The sequence below is a fragment of the Castor canadensis genome, chromosome 1 (genome assembly GCF_047511655.1).
Source record: "Castor canadensis chromosome 1, mCasCan1.hap1v2, whole genome shotgun sequence".
In the NCBI taxonomy this organism is placed as follows: domain Eukaryota; kingdom Metazoa; phylum Chordata; class Mammalia; order Rodentia; family Castoridae; genus Castor; species Castor canadensis.
In genome coordinates, this window is record NC_133386.1 from 192647696 (window position 1) to 192667225 (window position 19530).

The 19530-nt window shown below is 32.8% G+C and overlaps 1 protein-coding gene and 2 pseudogenes across 1 annotated transcript; all 3 read right to left on the reverse strand.

Annotated features, from left to right (window-relative positions):
* Positions 1 to 781: 781 nt before the first annotated feature.
* On the reverse strand, positions 782 to 3617 carry LOC109676287 (olfactory receptor 5M9-like; annotated as a pseudogene).
* A 1478-nt stretch (positions 3618 to 5095) lies between these two features.
* LOC109676285 (olfactory receptor 5M3-like) lies at positions 5096 to 6212 on the reverse strand (annotated as a pseudogene).
* An 8038-nt stretch (positions 6213 to 14250) lies between these two features.
* LOC109676288 (olfactory receptor 5M3-like) lies at positions 14251 to 19530 on the reverse strand. Its single transcript, XM_020152748.2, is given in 4 exon segments — positions 14251 to 14420; positions 14423 to 14440; positions 14443 to 15173; positions 19493 to 19530. Coding segments are annotated over 4 exon segments (957 nt in total).

Consider the following 19530-nt stretch of genomic DNA (forward strand, 5'->3'; position numbering starts at 1 on the left):
ATTATCAACAAAAATGTATAATGTGATGATATTGTATGGTAAAAGTCAGATGTTAAATATCAGAACATTTGTACTTATTTGTCTTTTGATTATGATGAAGATAGGACTGTCTTCTTTTCCAAAATATTTCATTTTCCTACATATATACCAAAGTCTAACTCCAAGGAGTTGAAGTGGAAAAACAGACTGCTGAAAGGCAAATGTCATTAACTATGGAAAAACACAAACTGAAGAAGAACACTTTATAACAGTGGAAAGACACTACTTGAAAATTCTGAATACAATTTCATTGCTAAAAATATGCTTTTATATGAACATTTTAGGTACATCATACCAACCAAATTCCTATTGTCATGGGAAGTAAATGAGTTCTTGCATATTTTTTCCTGCTAAAACTGTACCTTTTATATTAAATCTAAGATGAAGAAATGTACATAAAAAAGGTACCCTAAGAATAATGTGCAACTCTAAGAAAGAGATTCCTAAATTGTCAGCTACACATCTAAACTTACTTGTAAATTATTCCAATAATTGTGTGATTGCATTCACCCATTTGCATTCCAAATGCCAACGACACTGTGTCACTGCAACACTGTTGACTATAAAGAATAAATCATGCTTAATAACTATTTTGTATTCATGAGGTAAAGTGCCACTCTGTTAGATTGGACCTTTTAGTTTTTTTAAGGATTGTCTTTAGAAAGTGTTATTTGAGCTAGGAATTTTACACTTGGTCATACATCATACAGATGAACACACTACTAAAATATCTGTTACAGTTTCATTGCCTCAAGTTTGCCTTGGTGATTGCTTTGTTGACTGCCTCTTTTACATCCTTGTTCCTCAAACTGTAGATCATGGGATTCAACATGGGGATCACAGTGGTGTAAAACACAGCCACCATCTTTCCCTGCTCCACAGACTCTTCAGTTGGCCTCTAGAGATACATGAATATGAGAGTCCCATAAAACATAGAAACAGCTGCCAAGTGAGATCCACAGGTGGAGAATGCTTTCTTTCTTCCATCAGCAGAGTGTGTGCATAGCACAACAATGACTATGAGGGTGTAGGAGATGAGGACCATTGAGAGGGAATATGTGAAGTTGATTCCAGCAATGATAATCATTGTGTATTCTTTGATATGCACTCCTCCACAGGCAATCTTGATGAGAGGAGGATCTGCACAATAGAAGTGGTTGATTTCAAAGTTTCCACAGAAGTATAAGCCATACATCCACAGTGTGCACATCAGACTCACAGAGAAACCATAGATACAGGGCACAGAGATAAGCCGAACACACACAGTCCTAGACATCCTACTTCCATAAAGCAAAGGTTTGCAGATGGCCAAGTAACGATCGAACGCCATCACTGCCAGGATATAGACCTCCACGTGTACAAGGGCAATGAAAAAGTATCACTGCACCAGATATCCCACAGGTTCTTGTGGTACTATTTGCCTGGACTGGCTTCAAACTGCAATCCTCCTGATCTTGGCCTCCTGAGTATCTAAGATTTCAAACATGAACCACCGGCACCAGCTCATTCTTGAAACTTTTGAATTACAATTTTCCTTATCCAAATAAAATAATTCAAAACATGTAGATATTTCACAATGTCTAATATGGTCATTAAATGCATTATAATTTAAATGAACTGATTAAAAAACATAAAGGGGGTCTGAATTTTAAACTCTGAATAAAGATCCACTATTAGAGATTCCCATGGTTATAGATTAGATCTTTTTATTCATTTCAGGTGTGACAAATATTAAGTAGATGACAGCTACAGAGTTTGATTATGACATAGAGCTGAAGTCAGGGATTTTCCTATATAAAAATTCTAACCTTGGAGGTGAAGGCATGGCACAAGTGGTAAAGTGCCTCCTTAGCAAGCTCAGGCCCTGAGTTCAAGCCCTGTTATCACCAAAATTTTTCTAACATTAAAGAAACACCCATGTTCTCTCATTATCTGAATTTAACTTGGTACTACTTGTGGATTGTACTTCCATTTTATGTTAGCTATAAAATATATAAACTATAGCATTGAGGGATCTAAGAACATAAACTAATTCTATCTGAACTTGTTTCAATCATTGGGTAATATTGGCATTTCTATTTCTCCACATGTAATTGTTAGCTGTGTGGTAGGAATTGTCTTATCTGTTTTGGAATTGTACAAATTGCCTTTGTAATAACATATAAAAGATGTTCAAAAATAGGCATCAAGTAAGATTTTAAAAGTGTTCTGATCTTTGTATCAAGATCATATCCCATATTTCCATTTCATAACATACATGATCCCAATACTATGAAGATTCTCTAAAAAGGATTTGTTTTCTTCAACAGGCCAACGTTTTATAATATTTGTATGAATGGCTAGTATTTAATGAATGATCACTATATTTTTTGCATGCAAAGTCCTATGAAACATATTCTTTTTGCACGTTCCTTTTGCAAGTAATAAAAGTAAAGCAGTGACAGATTTAGATCTTCCTAAGTCAGAAATCTACTAATTACAAGATTTGGCTACAAACCAAAGAATTTGACCCCAATTTCTACTCTAAATAATCTTGTATTGCCATCTCTTTTCACTTAAAATTCAGTGTTGATTATCTGCCAATACAGACAAAAATCATCTTTTCATGCTTCATCTTTAATGAAATAATATTAACAGTTGAGCCAGATAATAAAGACAGAAGACCACTGCCTCTCCCTATCCTTCTAAATTTAGGTGACTCCATTGATCTAGGATAAGAAATAAATAATAATTAGTGAGAAAACCAATTTATTATGTAGGCTCATATCAGCTATTAAAATAATCACATTGGCAGAATATTTTATTAATACTTCACTTAATGTCCCATGAATATAAATAATAGAATTGTAAATTATTCAATTAGTTATTCCCAACTCCATTCATGTATATTTAAAAACAATAATGTGTAAATCAAGACAAAAAATATTTATAAAAATAAATCTATGAATAAGAGCTTAGTTTCTTTTCAAAATAGCATCTAAAATTATCCAATTCTGATTGCATAAATCCATATTGCAGATTCTAAAACTTGCATACCTACCTTCAGCAAAGAATGTTAATTCTTTGAAAAGTAAATGTTAATTTCTTTGCTGAAAGTAAATGTTAATTTCTCACTATTTATATTAGAGTCTTGAGTATTAGGAGCATGGAGACTACCTCTCTAAGGTATTGTCTGGGTAATTATAAAACAATTACTAAAATGCTAGAAAAATCTTGGGGGAAGAAGCAAAGGTGGAATAATAATTCTTAAAATTGAGAAATTGAAATTCATGATATTGTGACATATTTCTCACTGTCACATGGGTTCTGCCCTCTTACATTCACACATGGGCAATTAGGCATCCCAGAAAAATATTATTGGAGCCCATCATGAAATTATTGGTAAATTACTTTCTTTTATGCAACTGTTATGAAAAGCACCACGTGTGAGATAGACATGATCAGAAATACCTGTTCTACATATCTCAAAATTGTTCTCCAGTGTCAGGCGTGTGAAAGCATAGATTACCTGGCAGGACCTGGAAGGACGAGTGTGAATGGAAATCACTGGTGAAGATGAGGTGACTCTTGTCAAACATATCCAGAATCAAAACCTTGATTCTAACACTTTATGTGAGCTTGGGCAAGTAGCAGTCTCCTCAGCTTCAATATTCTCATCTGTGGAAAGTAGAAACTACTCTCTAACAGTGTGGCTGGATGATCTCAGATAACACAGGATACTTCTGCCACCAACACATGTTTCATATAAAGCACTAAAGATGACATTATGTATTTAGTTTCATTTTTACAATGTTTACAATTATTATCTCACAACAATTCTGAGATTGTGACTAATGTATCCTTACTTTGAAGAATAGACTAGGCATATGTATATGAGGCTGTATTTGTAGACCCAGTTTAGAAAGCTAAAAAGTTAAAAATCAATCTAGGTTTTTCAACAATTCTAAACTATATATTGTCTCAATTTGGTCCACAAAACTATGGACAAAACTGTACTCCAGGTAAATTTTCTCTTTCTCCTGTGTACCCAAGTACCCAGAAATCTTGAGTTCCTTCTCACTTATTATGGAGGAAATCCATTAGATAATCTCATTTATTGCATAGAATTATGATATAATATACAATATCTAAGAAAATGTATATTGGAAAATATAAAAGTGTAGATATATATATCCACATATATATGTATTGATGTATATATATGTGTATATATGTGTGTGTATATTTCATTTATTTAACTGTTCTTTCTGCACCAAAAAAGAGAATGATTTATTTATATGTATGCCTGAGTACATAAAATTTAATAAAGTAAATTGTTGTTACCTCAGACTTGTACCTCATGCAATGAAATGCAGGACAAATATCAAATTATATTAATATTATTTTGGAAGGACTTGTTATTGCTAACTACAAAAATGCCATCTAAAGTATTTTTTCTTTAAAATGCAACAATAACTAAAATGTTATTGGCATATCTTAGACACAGATATATTTGGTATTCTATGGGATTATCAATTGAATATATTTTAGAGTCATGTTCTTACAATGACACATTCACCCACTAATTCTATCTACTCTTTAGTCAGACTGAAGACAATGTTGGGGACATGTGAAAAGCTCACAGTTTAGTCATTTGAAAACTTAGAGTTGAAATAGGTCAGTTACAGGAATCGGTAAAATAGAACACACTCTGTTATGTTAAGGAACACTAAAAAATCTGATAGAGAATTAAATACAATAGTGTTTCTCTTTTCAAATAGTAGTGTCTGGACAGACTCATCCTTCATGATGAAAGAAGGATTAAGCATTAAACAATCTTATAATCATCATTGAGACCAGCATATTTATATCCTTATACTAGAAAACTAACTTTAGTATGTGGTATTTATGCTAAAAATTAGTTTCTAAAAGGGCAAATAAATATTTCTCAAATTCATCTTCTGCACTTTTGAATATAGAAAATAAAATTATGAAAATAAATAAAATAGCTAATATTTGAACAATCTAAATTAGTGCAACTATGAACTTTGAAGCAAACCATCTTTCCAATGAATTATTTTACACATTTTAATCAATTTTCAGTGCTTATATCCACAATAATTGGTCACTCTACTATTATTTCTACTTTTCATTGCCATTTTTTCCTTTCTTTTCTTCTCACAAAAGATCTTTAAGTTTATATACCCATTTACTGGCTAATAACCTGTTACCAAATAAATAATAGAAAAATTATCTCAGGCTTTATTTTGCTAAACTTGTTCTGCTAATCACTTTGTCCATGGCTTCCTTCACATCCTTGTTCCTCAGACTGTAGATCATAGGATTCAACATGGGGATCACTGTAGTGTGGAACGCAGCCACCATCTTCCCTTGCTCCACGGACTCCTCTGCAGGTCACCTGAGATACATGAAGATCGGAGTACCATAAAATATGACCTCAGCCGTCAGATGGGACCCGCAAGTAGAAAAGTCCTTCCTCCTACATTCTGTTGAGTGCACTCTTAGAACAGCAATGAGAATGAATAGATCAGAGATGATAACCACAGTCAGGGAATATGTGAAGTTAATGCCTGCAAGTATGGTCATAGTATTCTCCTTTACAAATGTCCCAGCACAAGCCATTTTGATGAGAGGTGGGTCTGCACAGTAGAAGTGGTTGATCTCAATTTTTCCACAGAAGTATAAGCCATAAGTCCATAATGTTGCAGCCAGACTAGTCAGAAAACCATACATATAAGGAAAAGAAATCAGCCGAATACAGAATATCCTTGACATTTTTCTGCTGTAGAGCAGAGCCTTCCCAACTGCCGTGTATCTATCAAAGGCCATCGCAGCAAGAATAAAAATTTCCACATGGATAAGACAAATGAAGAAGAAACATTGTACTAAACACCAGCATAAGAAATAGTTTTTGTCTTTTATAACAGGTTTTCCAACATTTTAGGAGTGACATTGGAAGAAAACCAGATGTCAATAAATGACAAATGACTGAGGAAAAAGTACATGGGGTTGCTGAGCTGTGGACTGACCTTAATTAACACAATCATGCCAAGGTTGCCCAGCATGCTAATAATATAGACTATAAGTAAAATGACGAAGAAGAGAACTTGCCATTCTTTTCTGCTGGTTAATCCCAAAAGAGTAAATTCTGTCACGTTAGTGAAATTCAGCATATCCACAATTCTGTCAATATGTGTTATAAATCTCTATGGAACTAAAAGGAAATAAATGAATTAGAGGTATTAATCTAAATAAATACTTTCAAAATCTGGAATAGAGTCTTACAAATTTATAATGGGGACAGAAATTGAGAAAATGACTGACACTTCTCTGTAGATCCAGCAAAATCCCAGGAAGCATTCTTGTATATTTTGCAAATTTATTGTCAAATGCAGAGCTTACAATATGAACTTTTCTAGAAAAGGTTCTTCAAACTATATTCCTTAGGAAACACTCATGTCTTGTATTATGTTAATAAATACTTTGGAGAAAAAACTGTAAGTGTTCTCTATATTAAATAGTAGTGGAAAGTCTTTGTTCTCTGTTTGATTTTTGGAGATAAACAACCAGCCTAGTAGAGTTATACTATGAGGAATTGTATGTTTAAAAACTGTTACATTTTCTCTTCCTAGTTTACTCAAAATTGATGCACATATACAAATATGTATATGCAGGAGAGATTCCACTACAATCAATGAACATTCATTCTGTGAGAACACAGTTTGCAAGTCTATCAAATAAGAACTTCAAATATCATTTCAGCAAGAAAATGAATTGGTAGAAGATAGGATTGTGGATTGTGTTCATATCTTTTGATGAATAAACTTTATATCTAAGGGATATGATTATTCCAAGAACCCTTGTTTTTTCAACCTTAAGTGTTGTGCAATTTTCAGTCACAATTTGCTGGACCATATATATATATATGTTTTCACTCATAATCACCAGAAAAAGTAGATAGCAGGAAATAATGTAAACTTCTTCTTTATACTGGAAATAAGTGGACTTTATGCTCAATGATAATCGATAACTTTTCTCTTGCTCAACTTAGAACAAAAATTTGTCAAATGATAAAGGAGAAAGCCACCAGCCAAAATAAATTAGGCTGACTGTATATGATTGAAGAGTCTTAGTCTAATGAATCAAAATTCAAGGCATTAACTAGTGAGTAAATGTTTAAAATGAAGTTAAAAAATGCATACAGCTGTCTAAAATTTGAATAAACTACCTTAAAATACAGTTGTGTATTGACTGACAAAAAGTATGTTAAAATGTAAAAATTGTCTCTTAAGTTTCTTATATTCATATCTGTATAGAGCTCAGCAGATAATCTCTACTGAGTGATACAAGAGATAATATGTAGTACATCACAGAGGGTCACCTAGGCTGCTCTTTACACTTTTTAAAATTAGCAATATTGGAATTCTTTTTTGGAAAGTCAAACCTTATTATGTGGAACCAAGGATGATCCAACACAAAGACATAGAAGATGACATTTTTAGTATTTGTTAAAAGTTAAATTCAAGAAAATCTGAATGATGGTTAACTTGGGATGGGTAACAGTAAAGTCATAGGAAACTTGATTTGCTTAGATCTGATCCTAAGGAGTACAAAGTCTGCAAAAGATGTTGAGTTAGTGCCCTCAAGAGTATTAAGAGGATTTTCTCATGATATAAGTGTAAAAATGCAAACATTAACATCCCCTATTTTGTGTCACTCTATTTCAAATTAAATCACCATTAGATGTAGAATTTTTTCCTGATCAGATTTAAAGAAATACTAAGTATTCCAGTTAAATAGTTCTCATTCCACTTTCAGACTTTGCTTAAATGCAGGATCCAGGCTTTCTGGACTTTAGCATATTGTATTCTTGTTCTTTTTGGTTTTGATTTCTCTGTTGCTCAATACGATTAAAGATGATAATAGCATATATTTTTGCATGTGTTTGTAAATATGAAAAGAGATATTACCTATTAAAATATGAATATGGAAATATTAATTATTAAATGTCCTACATTAATAAATTCATAGGAATCAAATCTGTCTGTTGTCTATTTTCACACACAAATACATAGAAACATTAAAGTAGTCTTATAAAAACTAACAAAAAATAAAATCTAGTATACAAACTCTATCTCATAGGTACCTTTCTATAACCAACCTTAGATGAAGAAAAAACTGTCAGTAAGAATGTGGATTTCACAAGTGAATTCTGTATGGGAGAATGGTAAATAACTTAAACCTGGAAAAAAAGAAACTGGGAGTCAATATGAGAGAATCCTCCCTTAAATGTTTGCCTTAGAAAACAAGAAGCTATTAAGAGTTTTCCCCTAGGAATGATGCTGGTGAAGTAAATCTCTAGAGGAAGAGTTAACTTATCCTTTTTTCTTTTCATTACAGATTTATAAGTTTGTTTTTCCCCAAGTTCCAAGGCAGTTATTTTGAATGCTCCCTTAATTGGTTTTCTGTTACTATAACCAATTATGAGTTTGGGAAATTTATAAAGAATAAATAATTATTTAGCTCATAGATCTAGAGCCTGTGAAGTCCAAGATCAAAGAGCTTCACTAATTGAGTTCTTGGTGTTGGTGACTCTGTAGAATCCTGAGGCCACTCAACTCATCACATGGTGAGAGGAGTGCATAGAAGACACGGAGCCAAACTGGCTTTTACAACAGGTCTACTTGCCATATATCCCACTAACCAATCAACCCATGAAAGGACCATGAAAGCAGAGCCCTCATGATCAAATCACCTCTTGAAGGTCTCACCTGGCCTTCCCTCTTTTTAAAATCTTACCATTTTTATTAATATATGTTAATTTTACAAAAAGCTTTCACTGTGATATTTCCATATATGCGCAAAATGTACTTTGGTAGAATGCACCACTCTATTGCTCTTTTTCCTGCCTCTTCCCATTTGCAGCCAATTTTAATGTGTTTCAGTGTTCTATTTTCATACATGCATATAAAGTACTTCAGTCATAATGCTCTCCCATCATCTTTTCATTTTACCCTCACTACTCCCACTGGGTCTCTCTCCAACAGCTTCCTCTTTATGTTCATATCATTCCTTCTTTTTATCCCCACCTCTTACTACTTCACAGTGGGGATGAGATTTCAACATGAGTTTTGGTATGGGCATTCAAACCATAACAAATGAACCTTGGTATTAAACAATGTGCTTGGGTTTGTCTCATATTAAATCTATAGATGATATTGGTCAACTTGTGTACAAAAATCATGGACTGTATAACTGATAATATATGTCACTTAGCTTCTCTAGTGAATGATGAGATAATTATTTGTCTCTCTAATTAGAATTACAACATAGCAAAGTGCAAAAACACAGTCTGTTTCAACTCCTTCATTGTATAAACAAGAAAATAATAATATTGGCAAAAAAATGTATTTATTGAAGTAACCACATGGTATATGCCATATTACCTGGAGTAATTATTACTCCCATTGTACAAACAAGAGACAGGTTTTCAGAGATTCAGTGACTCATTCAAGATAACAGTTTCAGGTAAATCAGCAAGAAGATTCTTGATGCCAAAATTTATACTGTTATCCATCACATTCCACTGCCAGATAAAATACCAAAATTTAGAGTTACTGAGCTAAAAGAAGATTCACTTCCACCATTTGCCTGTTATATATTTTACCAAGGTCTTAATAAAGTTGAGAGAACAAAAGTTACTTTTTATACCCCTGAAAGCATAAATAATTTCCATCATGTACCTTTGTGATGATGTTAACTGGGTTGCCTGGTAATTTATAACCACACCCAAACTTGTTTATTGAGTTGCAGAGGATATTGCTGAATTTCTCAGAAATATTCTTCTTCCTCCCAGAGAATAGAATTTTGATTTGAAGGCCACTGATTACCTTTCTCATTGCCCTGCCCCAGTGTCTTTTACAGTACTTGGTCCATAGTAAATGATCTATGATAGATGTTCAAGAAATATTTATTCAATGAAGAAAACAGTTAAAGTGATCATACTTTTAATGTGTTAAGTATCTAGATGAGATGGTACATACCCAAGTATTCTGAAGACATTGTTCAAAATAATGATGAGAATGTTATTCATTGAGACCATACTTTGGAATTTAACTACAGTGATTAAGACTTTGTAAGTTTGAGCTCTGAGTGGGTCTTTAGAAGATAATTCTTGGTTTGAGAAAATATTTGTGCTGTGTAAGGTTAGGTGTTTACTATCCACAAAGTTCTTGAGCCTAACTAATATCATAAAGGGTAACCAGTTATTTTCTAAGCCTAGAATTTCTTTCCATCACAAACTGATTATTTTTCTGATGTTTTGTTAGATTTTAAGACTAATCTCCATAGGACAGTAAACAGCCTGATGTGATTCCTGTCTTTTCTGTTACTAATAAGGCACTCAGTGTAAAAAAGCTAGGAGGAGAACTCATTCAGCACAGAGAAATCCAGATAGGACTACTTATACAGAACAATAAAGTAAATTTCATTATTCTAACTAATTAAATTCTTTCCAGGCCAGGAAGAAGTTACCTTAAACATTTCCTGGGTTTCCTCATTGAGAATTAATAATATTCACTCCTGCATTTCTGCATCACTTAGCTTATATTTCTTATATATATCTCCATAAATACCTTGCTTCCCACAAATAGTTCTTGAATGCTTTTAGGTTGTGGTTTTTCTACTGGCTAACACATCTACTTAAACACTGCCCTTCAAGAATCTGCATGGCTTGTCTCTTAACTACCTGCAAGTGGTTTTGCTCAACTGTATTATCTTTTGTTTTGATTGTCTTTTTGTTTGTTTGATTAATTTTTGTTTTTGCAGTGCCAGGGATCAAATCCAGGGACTCACACATGACAGACAAGCACTCTAACATTGAGCTGCATCCCCAACCTCCATATCTTCTGTAATATTTAGCCTCACTGTCATGCTTAAACCAGGTGTACATATTTACTTATTTATTCTGCCCTATTCTTCTCTGAATTTTGGCATAGTACCCCAGTTTAGCATGTCATATAATTTACCTAAATATTGTATTAATTGTTGATGCTTGTCTCATGACACTGGAATATAAGCCTTGTGAGGTCAATATTTTTTTTCTTTTATGTTCCCTGATAACAATGTACTAAAACGGAACCTAGCATATAATAGGCAGTTACTAATACAAGTTAGATGAATGGGTAAATGAACCAATGAAGACTGGAATGCTGAGAAAGTGGCCAAAAGAAATATAAACAAATAGATTTTCTGTATCTTATCACTGACATTTTTAAGTTAGTGGGGAATGACAGTTTATTATATAAATAATGCTTGCTAATTTTGTGAAAATCAATATGGACCTTTGCCCTACTCAACTTAAAATACATTCTGAATAAATTAAGAATATTTCAAATATATATGTGCTAAATGAACTTTTGTGTGAATGGTTATCGGCTGTTTATGTGAGGTAAAATGACGCTGGTGACATTCTCTGAGACCTTGATGGTTTGACATAGCAGGAGTTTACATCTTGCCCATGTAATGGTTAGTATGTATGTCGGCAGGAGGAATGACAGTGATTCTATGACCATACTTTGCATCCTTTCACTTCACATCATCACTTGCGACCTCAGAGAGCTATGGATTTAGCTAGTGGACAGACAAAAGATAAGAAATAAAATACAGCATTAATCCTGCAAGACTTTTATGTCGAGGGTTAGAAATAGTACATAACCCTTCTATCCACATGTCCTTTGACAGACTTTAGCCACTTAGACACAGAAACTACACAAGAAATTGAGGAATACATGTAATTTTTTGTTTTGTTTTATTTTTCACTAAAAATAGTCTGTCATTGGATTGAGAAACAACATAGCAAACTCTAAAATCCCATGTTCAGAAGAAGAAATTTTTTAATGATAGCACCAATGATGACAGACATAGACAGTTAGTAAATCAAACTACATCAACATAAGATATATAAATATGTTATAAATGCCATAAGATGGCAAACAACAAGGTAAACATAAAATGTGGCATAAATAGTTAATAATCAACTCACTGACATGATTAGCAAATGTTAAGCCCATGTGATATGCAGAATTTATAGTACAAATATTACAATTGTTATCAAGTCAGAGAGGATCTCTTCCCTCACAGAAGTTGAAGTTCATTGAGTTAGCATTTTTGAACAGAGAGTAATTAGTATAATCACTTCATTTCAAGCAATATGAATTGTCCAACAGACAAATAAATGATAAAGATAAACAGAATTTGAATGACTCAAATGCCTAAGAACCATGTTGTAGTATTTAACATCATTAATATTCCAGCACATTTAAATGATAACTGAGGAAATTTTCTGCCTTTCAAAATAACTATGTTTCATGATCTATGGTCAGGTTATATCTAATGGTGAAACAGGTAATTTGGTCTTTTTTTAGTTTCTTTTTTGTCTTTTTTTTTTTGGTGCTAGTATCAAACCCAGGGCCTTGTGCATTCTAAGCAAGCTCTCCACCTCTGAGCTACATCTCAGCCCAAAATAAGCAATTTGGAATTATAAACTTAACTGTAATGGAAGAAGAATAAGAGAGTACACAAAGATAGCATATGATATAACATACAAATATATTTTTATGACAAATAATTTTGCATTAGAGGACATTCCTAAAGAGGAACCGCTAAAAAATTCTAATTGTAATCTGAAATAAAGTTAAACAGTTATACACAAACACATACATTCACACACGAATATACATATATATGTACCATGTATATATATATGCATGCATATTGATAAGTAATACTTTTTATTTTCTGTGAATGCCCCAATTTTATTTGTAAGGATCCATATTAAATTGTTGCTAAATAAGACTTGCATCCTAACATGAAAGGTAAGAGATTTTGTAAGCACAATGTAACTAAGATCTTCAAACCTCAAAAATTTTCCTGTTTTTTTTAAATGAAAGCTTTTTATGTGGAAAAACAAAAAAGGATAGGGGCATCATATGTAAATATAATTTGTTGATTTTGAAAATAGATATTGTACAAATTAATGCACTAAAATTTCTAAAGGGCCAGTTAGTTTCTACTATCACTAAACCCCAAAACTCAAAGCAAAAAAAAAAAAAAATACAAAGAAATCAAAGACTAAATATATCTCTTGAAATTTGTCTATAAGTAACTTCATGAAATATACTTAGCAAAGCCCATCTCTAATTTCAAAATGGTGCTATCACCTGCTAGTCATTTTAAAAGATAAGTCAAAAATACCATCTTAAAAAGATATCATAGGATACTTTAAAAGTATTTTATAAATGAATTTTACTAAGTTACACTAGTGTACACTTGAAAGTGAAAATTCACATAGTGTTCAATTAATTAAAGCTGCTTAGAATTTATTATTTGGAGTATATAAAATATTTAACTATCAGGGGTGTTGTCTCCAAGGATAATAATGACGAATGTTGAAACTTATTCAACTTAATCATTTTGAAATAACCTGCCATCCAGAACAAAACGTCATCTGTGAATGTCAGCACAAGGAATCTCCCTGGATAGCTATCTTCATCTCAAAGTCTCTTTTCATCTAATATGTTTTCTCTTCAACAAAATCAGAGAACAAGAGGCCAGAACAGGCTTTGCCCAGAAGCGGGTGTGGGGGGGAGGGGAGGTGGCCCAAATAATGTATACACATGTAAGTAAATGTAAAAGTGATAAAAATAAAATTAAAAGAAAAGAAAAATTTTAAAATGGATGGAATTGGAATTTAAGCAAAGTTAGCCAGGCTCAGAAGGCCAAAAATTACATGTTCTCCCCCATATGCAGATTATAGACCTAAAACAAATGCAGTAATATTATTGGACATGGGTCACACACTAAGGGCAGAACATGCACAGGAGGAATAGGAAAAGGGAAGGAACTTAAAACTTGAAAGTGTTTGATTACTATATTCACTGTAGAGGAATGAATATAGTAATCTTAAACTGGCAGAGGCCACTACGGGAAGGGGACTAGGAACTAGTGAAGAGGTCTAATAGAGATGAACCAATTTGGGTTGTAATGCACATATGCATGGGAACAACACAAGGAATTCTCCTTTTCAACATTAAATGGCTTTTTCCTACTCACTGGAAAAAAAAAAAACAATTCCCTCAAAGTGATGAGAAAGAAATAACTTCCACAATTTCTAATGATCTCATTAGAAATTGCATCATACCTTTAAAGCTTCTACTTATTTAAAAATGCTCTACTGATTGCTTTGTTCATGGCCTCCTTTACAACCTTGTTCCTGAGGCTATAGATCATGGGATTCAGCATAGGAATTACTGTAGTGTAAAACACAGCCACCATCTTCCCCTGCTCCACAGATTCCTCAGTTGGGCTTCTAAGATACATGACGTGACAGCTGTCAAGTGGACCCACATGTGGAAAATGCTTTCATTCTTCCTTCTGCAGAGTGCATTCTTGTGATGGCAATAAGGATGAATATGTAGGAGACAATAATGACCAGTAAGGAATAAGAGAAGTTGAGACCTGCTAATGTACGCATGGTGTATTCTTTAATGAAGTTTCCAGCACAGGCCATTTTGATGAGGGCTGGATCTGCACAGTAGAAGTGGTTGATCTCAATGTTCCCACAGAAGTACAAACCATGGGTCCACAGGGTTGAGATAAAACTTATAAAGAAGCCGTATACATAGGGGAAAGAGATCAATTGAATACAGACAGTTCTTGACATTCTGCTTCCATAAAGCAGAGGGTTGCCAATCGCCATGTATCGATCGACAGCCATCACAGCAAGGATGAAGACTTCTACGTGGACAAAAGCAATGAAGAGAAAGCACTGCACTATACATCCATTATAAGAAATGGTTTTTGTCTTCGATAACAGATTTTCTAACATTTTAGGGGTGACATTGGAGGAGAACCACACATCTGCAAAAGACAGATGGCTAAGGAAGAAGTACATGGGACTGCTGTTGAGCTGAGGGCTAATTCTGATTAATATGATCATGCCAATGTTCCCAATCAATGTGATAATGAAGACTAGTAAGAAAACCACAAAGAAAAGGAGTTGTAATTCTGGACGACTAGTTAATCCTAGAAGAATAAATTCTGTTACATCAATAAAATTGAGTATTTTCTTAAATCTGGTTCACAGAGAGAAGCACTTTATCTAATAAAAACAAATACAAATCAGTAAATACAAAAGGTAGAGCCATTTTAACATTTTCTTAACCCATTTGCTTTCAATACTTCACTAATTTCTCTTCTTTGTATATAGATTACTACCTATTCTTTTTATACATGGATATATATATATATATATATATATATTAGCTTTTATTTAACAGAAGTGATAAAATGACTTATTTTGTCTATCTTTACTTGTCTAGAAACAAAAATTTCAGAAGGCAATTTTTATTCATGTTGTCTTCTGGAAAGAGAAAGACCGTTTTATCAGTGGTCCTAACTTTTAAAAGGTGTATATTTATTATTTATTGAATAGATTTGTACAATGTAGAAATCTACTCATACATTAGAAATTTATTCAAAACCTCAACAATTCTATTCCTTACTCAGAATGTTAAATGGTTCCTCTATATAGTCATCTTGAATATTTAAATGATTTATTACACAAATTATTTAATAAAATTGAATAAATGGCTTAAAATAAATCTATTACACATGCAGAAGAAATAAAAATCCATTAACGTATGAATCACATTAAAAAAATTCACCTGAAGCAAAATTCAATCCTTGCCAATCATGTCTGCAAACAAGCCTGGTTAGAATGCACCAGGAATCACCTCCTCTTAAAATGTACTCACCTTTGACTCTGAAGAAGTAACAAACTCTATGACAATCTCTTAGTTTTTTTTCTAATTATAAATGTGAGTAACAAAATAGTAGTGAAATAACAAGTGAAATCCAATATTATCATTTATAAATGTTTAAATTTAAATTAATACAAATTTCAAAATGTACCAGAAAGCTCAGGAAATCTGTTAGGTAGTTGGAGACAAGGTTGTTTTTGGCTTTTGGCTATTTTAGATTAAGATGTCTTTTTTTCTACACTCTAGAATATCATAAATACGTTGAACTAATTTGCAAATGGAAATCATATTAAATTCCATTTATTCCTGAGCCATTTATTTGTAGTCCTTCATAAAATTATCCTATAATTGCCTACCAACATACAAGTTAGTAAAACATCATTTTGATCATGTTGTGTTAGTGTGTAATAATGTGAAAGAGCTGAAAGAGAATAAAGATTGATTTGCATATCTTGTGTTTTGCATTAACTATTAGATATTCACAAATGAAATATTTTGTTAGTAGTAAAATGGCACTATGGGCTCAATTACCAGCTTTGCTATTTACCAAACTTGCGATCTTACCCTAGCTATTTTACATTCTTTGCCACAGTTTCCTTAAGAGTAAATGAGGAATAAGAGGGTATGCTAAATATGGTTATTTGAGGATTAATTGAGATAACTTTAAGTGAAGTACTGTAAAGTGGATACACTGATTAAAAACCCAAGCCATGAATTCTAATCTGTCTCTGTTACTATTTTTTTAATTTGGTGCTCAACTTCCTCACTTGTAAAAATTAGCAGATAAGATGAACAAAATGAGTTCCACTGATGTCATGTATTTTTAATAGAGAGAGCTATTAAAAATTCAAATTTTATTTTAATATCTCCTTTTATACCTTAAGGAAAAACATAGTTAGCACTTGTTGATTTTTCTAAATAGCTTTTAGTTTATCTTAAGGTGACCAAAGAGGAACTGTAAAACACTTTTTATGTTTCTCAGAGTTTTAGATACTACTTCAGGGTATCCACTACTGACTAAAAAAGACCTGCTTTGTTTTTAGGAGGTTCTCAAGTTTTCATAGTTAAGAGTGTTATTTGTAAATACATGATGTTGTGATTGTTCTTGTCTTAGAGAACTACCAACACAATACCCAGAATGAGAGGAAGAGGGAGGATATCTCTAATGCAGTACTCAAGTTGTCCTGCAAGTGGGTTTTCTGCAAAATGGAAATGTCTAAGAAAAAGTCTCTAATGTTTCATCTTTAACATTACCTGGCCTGGTATTTTTAATCCTTTTTAAGGCATCATTAGTTAGAAGGAGTAAAGAAGTTAAAATATGTAATATTCGTATTAAAAGAATTAATATGAACATATATTATATGCTCTTTATACTAACAACTGAAATATGTAAATACATTTACATACATAAGCACACAAAATTTATATAGATCCACTTCTTATCACTATCTTTAAAAAAGAACTCTTTGCAACTACATCATGAAATTATAAGGATAAATTAGATATTAAATGAAAAACATATTTCAGATATACAGTTGTATAGAATGTAGAAAACAGTCTTAACTTTTACCTTTATAAGGCAGCATATGTTTACATTGGATCTATTTAAAAAGAGATGTTGTGTATTTATATGTTCCACTAGAAAGATTTGTAAAGAATAGTTAAAAATATTAATTTTCATGATACAAGAAAATGAGGTTTAATTGAAGAGAACATTCATTACTCACCTCTTGAAGATTGTTTCCTAGGCTGAAAAAATTGAGATCAAATAAGATGACACAAGACAGTAAAGGTGAATGTGACACACAGGAAGCAATGTTAGCTAGTATTGATTTTGCATATAGCTCATACATACTCATTCATTTTGCATAACTCATATATCATACACATTTATGATAACCTCTTCATCAATCCCCCTTATGATAAGCATGTCATTGAACTCTATTGGCAGATGAATTTTCTCCTGCCAATCTGAGTCATTCACTGCCAAAATGCTCATTAAATCCTGTGTGTACCCGTACCAGCTACACAATAATTTAAGGTATTACTGCTCCTATGTTGCAGTTTAAGCCCTGTTAATTTGTTTCTTTATTACTTACTTATTTAAAGATTTCTAGAAAGCTCACTGCTTCTCCTTTTATGCACTAACAACTTATTAGAACTTATTTCTAATCTACAAAGACACACCCTTTGTTTATTCATCCAAGATCTGCCCTTTTCAACTTATTCCCTAGAATTTTTCTGTGAAAAATTCACCTCACTTTTCTGTGAAATCTTTCCCTCCCAATATCATTTCACAATTGGAATGCACATAACAGGCAAACACGGAGCTTAGAAAAGTAAGAAATTATGTTCTTACTTTCTTAGAGCATTGCCAGTGATTAAAATAAGTAGGTAGCATTGTAGATAGTCTCTAATAAAATGTCAGGGACAAAGGATGTTACTTCATTCAATTGTGAAATCAATTAAGAGAGAAACAGAGAGGCAACTCCATTAACACATGCTCTACACTTCAAGGAGAGTCCATCATTCCCTTTTCTTTCTTCAAAAAGATTGGTCGTTTTCCAAATATCTATGTGATAATCCATTTATGTTCTTGTCATACTATATGCAAACACTTTGAAAGAGCATTTTTTACAGCTTCATTGATTTATGTGATGATTAGTAAACCTTATATATTTACAGGTACAGTTTTACTTATTCCTTTTTGACAGTAAAGCAATTGGAGGCAGGAAATTAAAAAAAAAAAGAAATGCTATTAGACTTCACACACCAAGTGCTAAATGCATCAAGGAGTAAGTTAAGATGTTCTTGGCTTTGAGGAAGCCTCATTTTTAGTAGCCATTTAATGACAAATTTGAATAGGTGAGTTGGAGATCAAATTGTTGACACCGTAATGAAATCTATCTACATTTGTTACCAGTTCAGTCTGCTGTGGAACAACTGCCACCCAGTTTGGGAAATTCCTAGCTTGAGAATGAAAGCTTTAATTCTTGGGAAAATCCATGTTTCTAGTCAATCCAGGAATGGTGGTCACCACAGGAAGTATCAGAGCTCATTAGTTAAACTTCTTACAGAAAATTGTATAGGGTTCCATTTATAATATGACAAGGGATACTTGTCTCTGGATGATGCGAAGTAAAACAACATTTAAAATATTGAAGAAGAAAGGGATAAAAACGAACCGGTGTATTCTAGATAATATAGGATAATTTGTTAATGTCTTGTGGAAAAGTAGAGTCTTTGCTAAATGACTGAAAATATGTTGCTATTGTACAGATATTAATACTGTATAAAAGTTTAGAGCATGCATGTGAGAGGGAAGCAGAGGAATTAGTAATAGTACATATTATCATAAAATAGCTTTAAAAAACAGAACCACAGTTCCTTTTTACTACTTAATAACACTTTATGAAAAACATTCTCATTGTTTGTTTAGATTAAATGATGTGCAGTCCTTAGACTGGTGCTAAAAACCCAAAAAACCATCCACAACAGACCTCCACTGCCACAGTGAAGTGTCTCCAATTTCACTTCCTAGAATCCTTCCATAGAACATCCCCCTCCTAGAATTCCGAGAACAGCTGAGAGAGCTGACATGCTGGTCTGATTCTCTCTGTGCTTGAACCTACCTGTGCAAGAAGAGGCAATGTTCCTGGAAACATTGCAT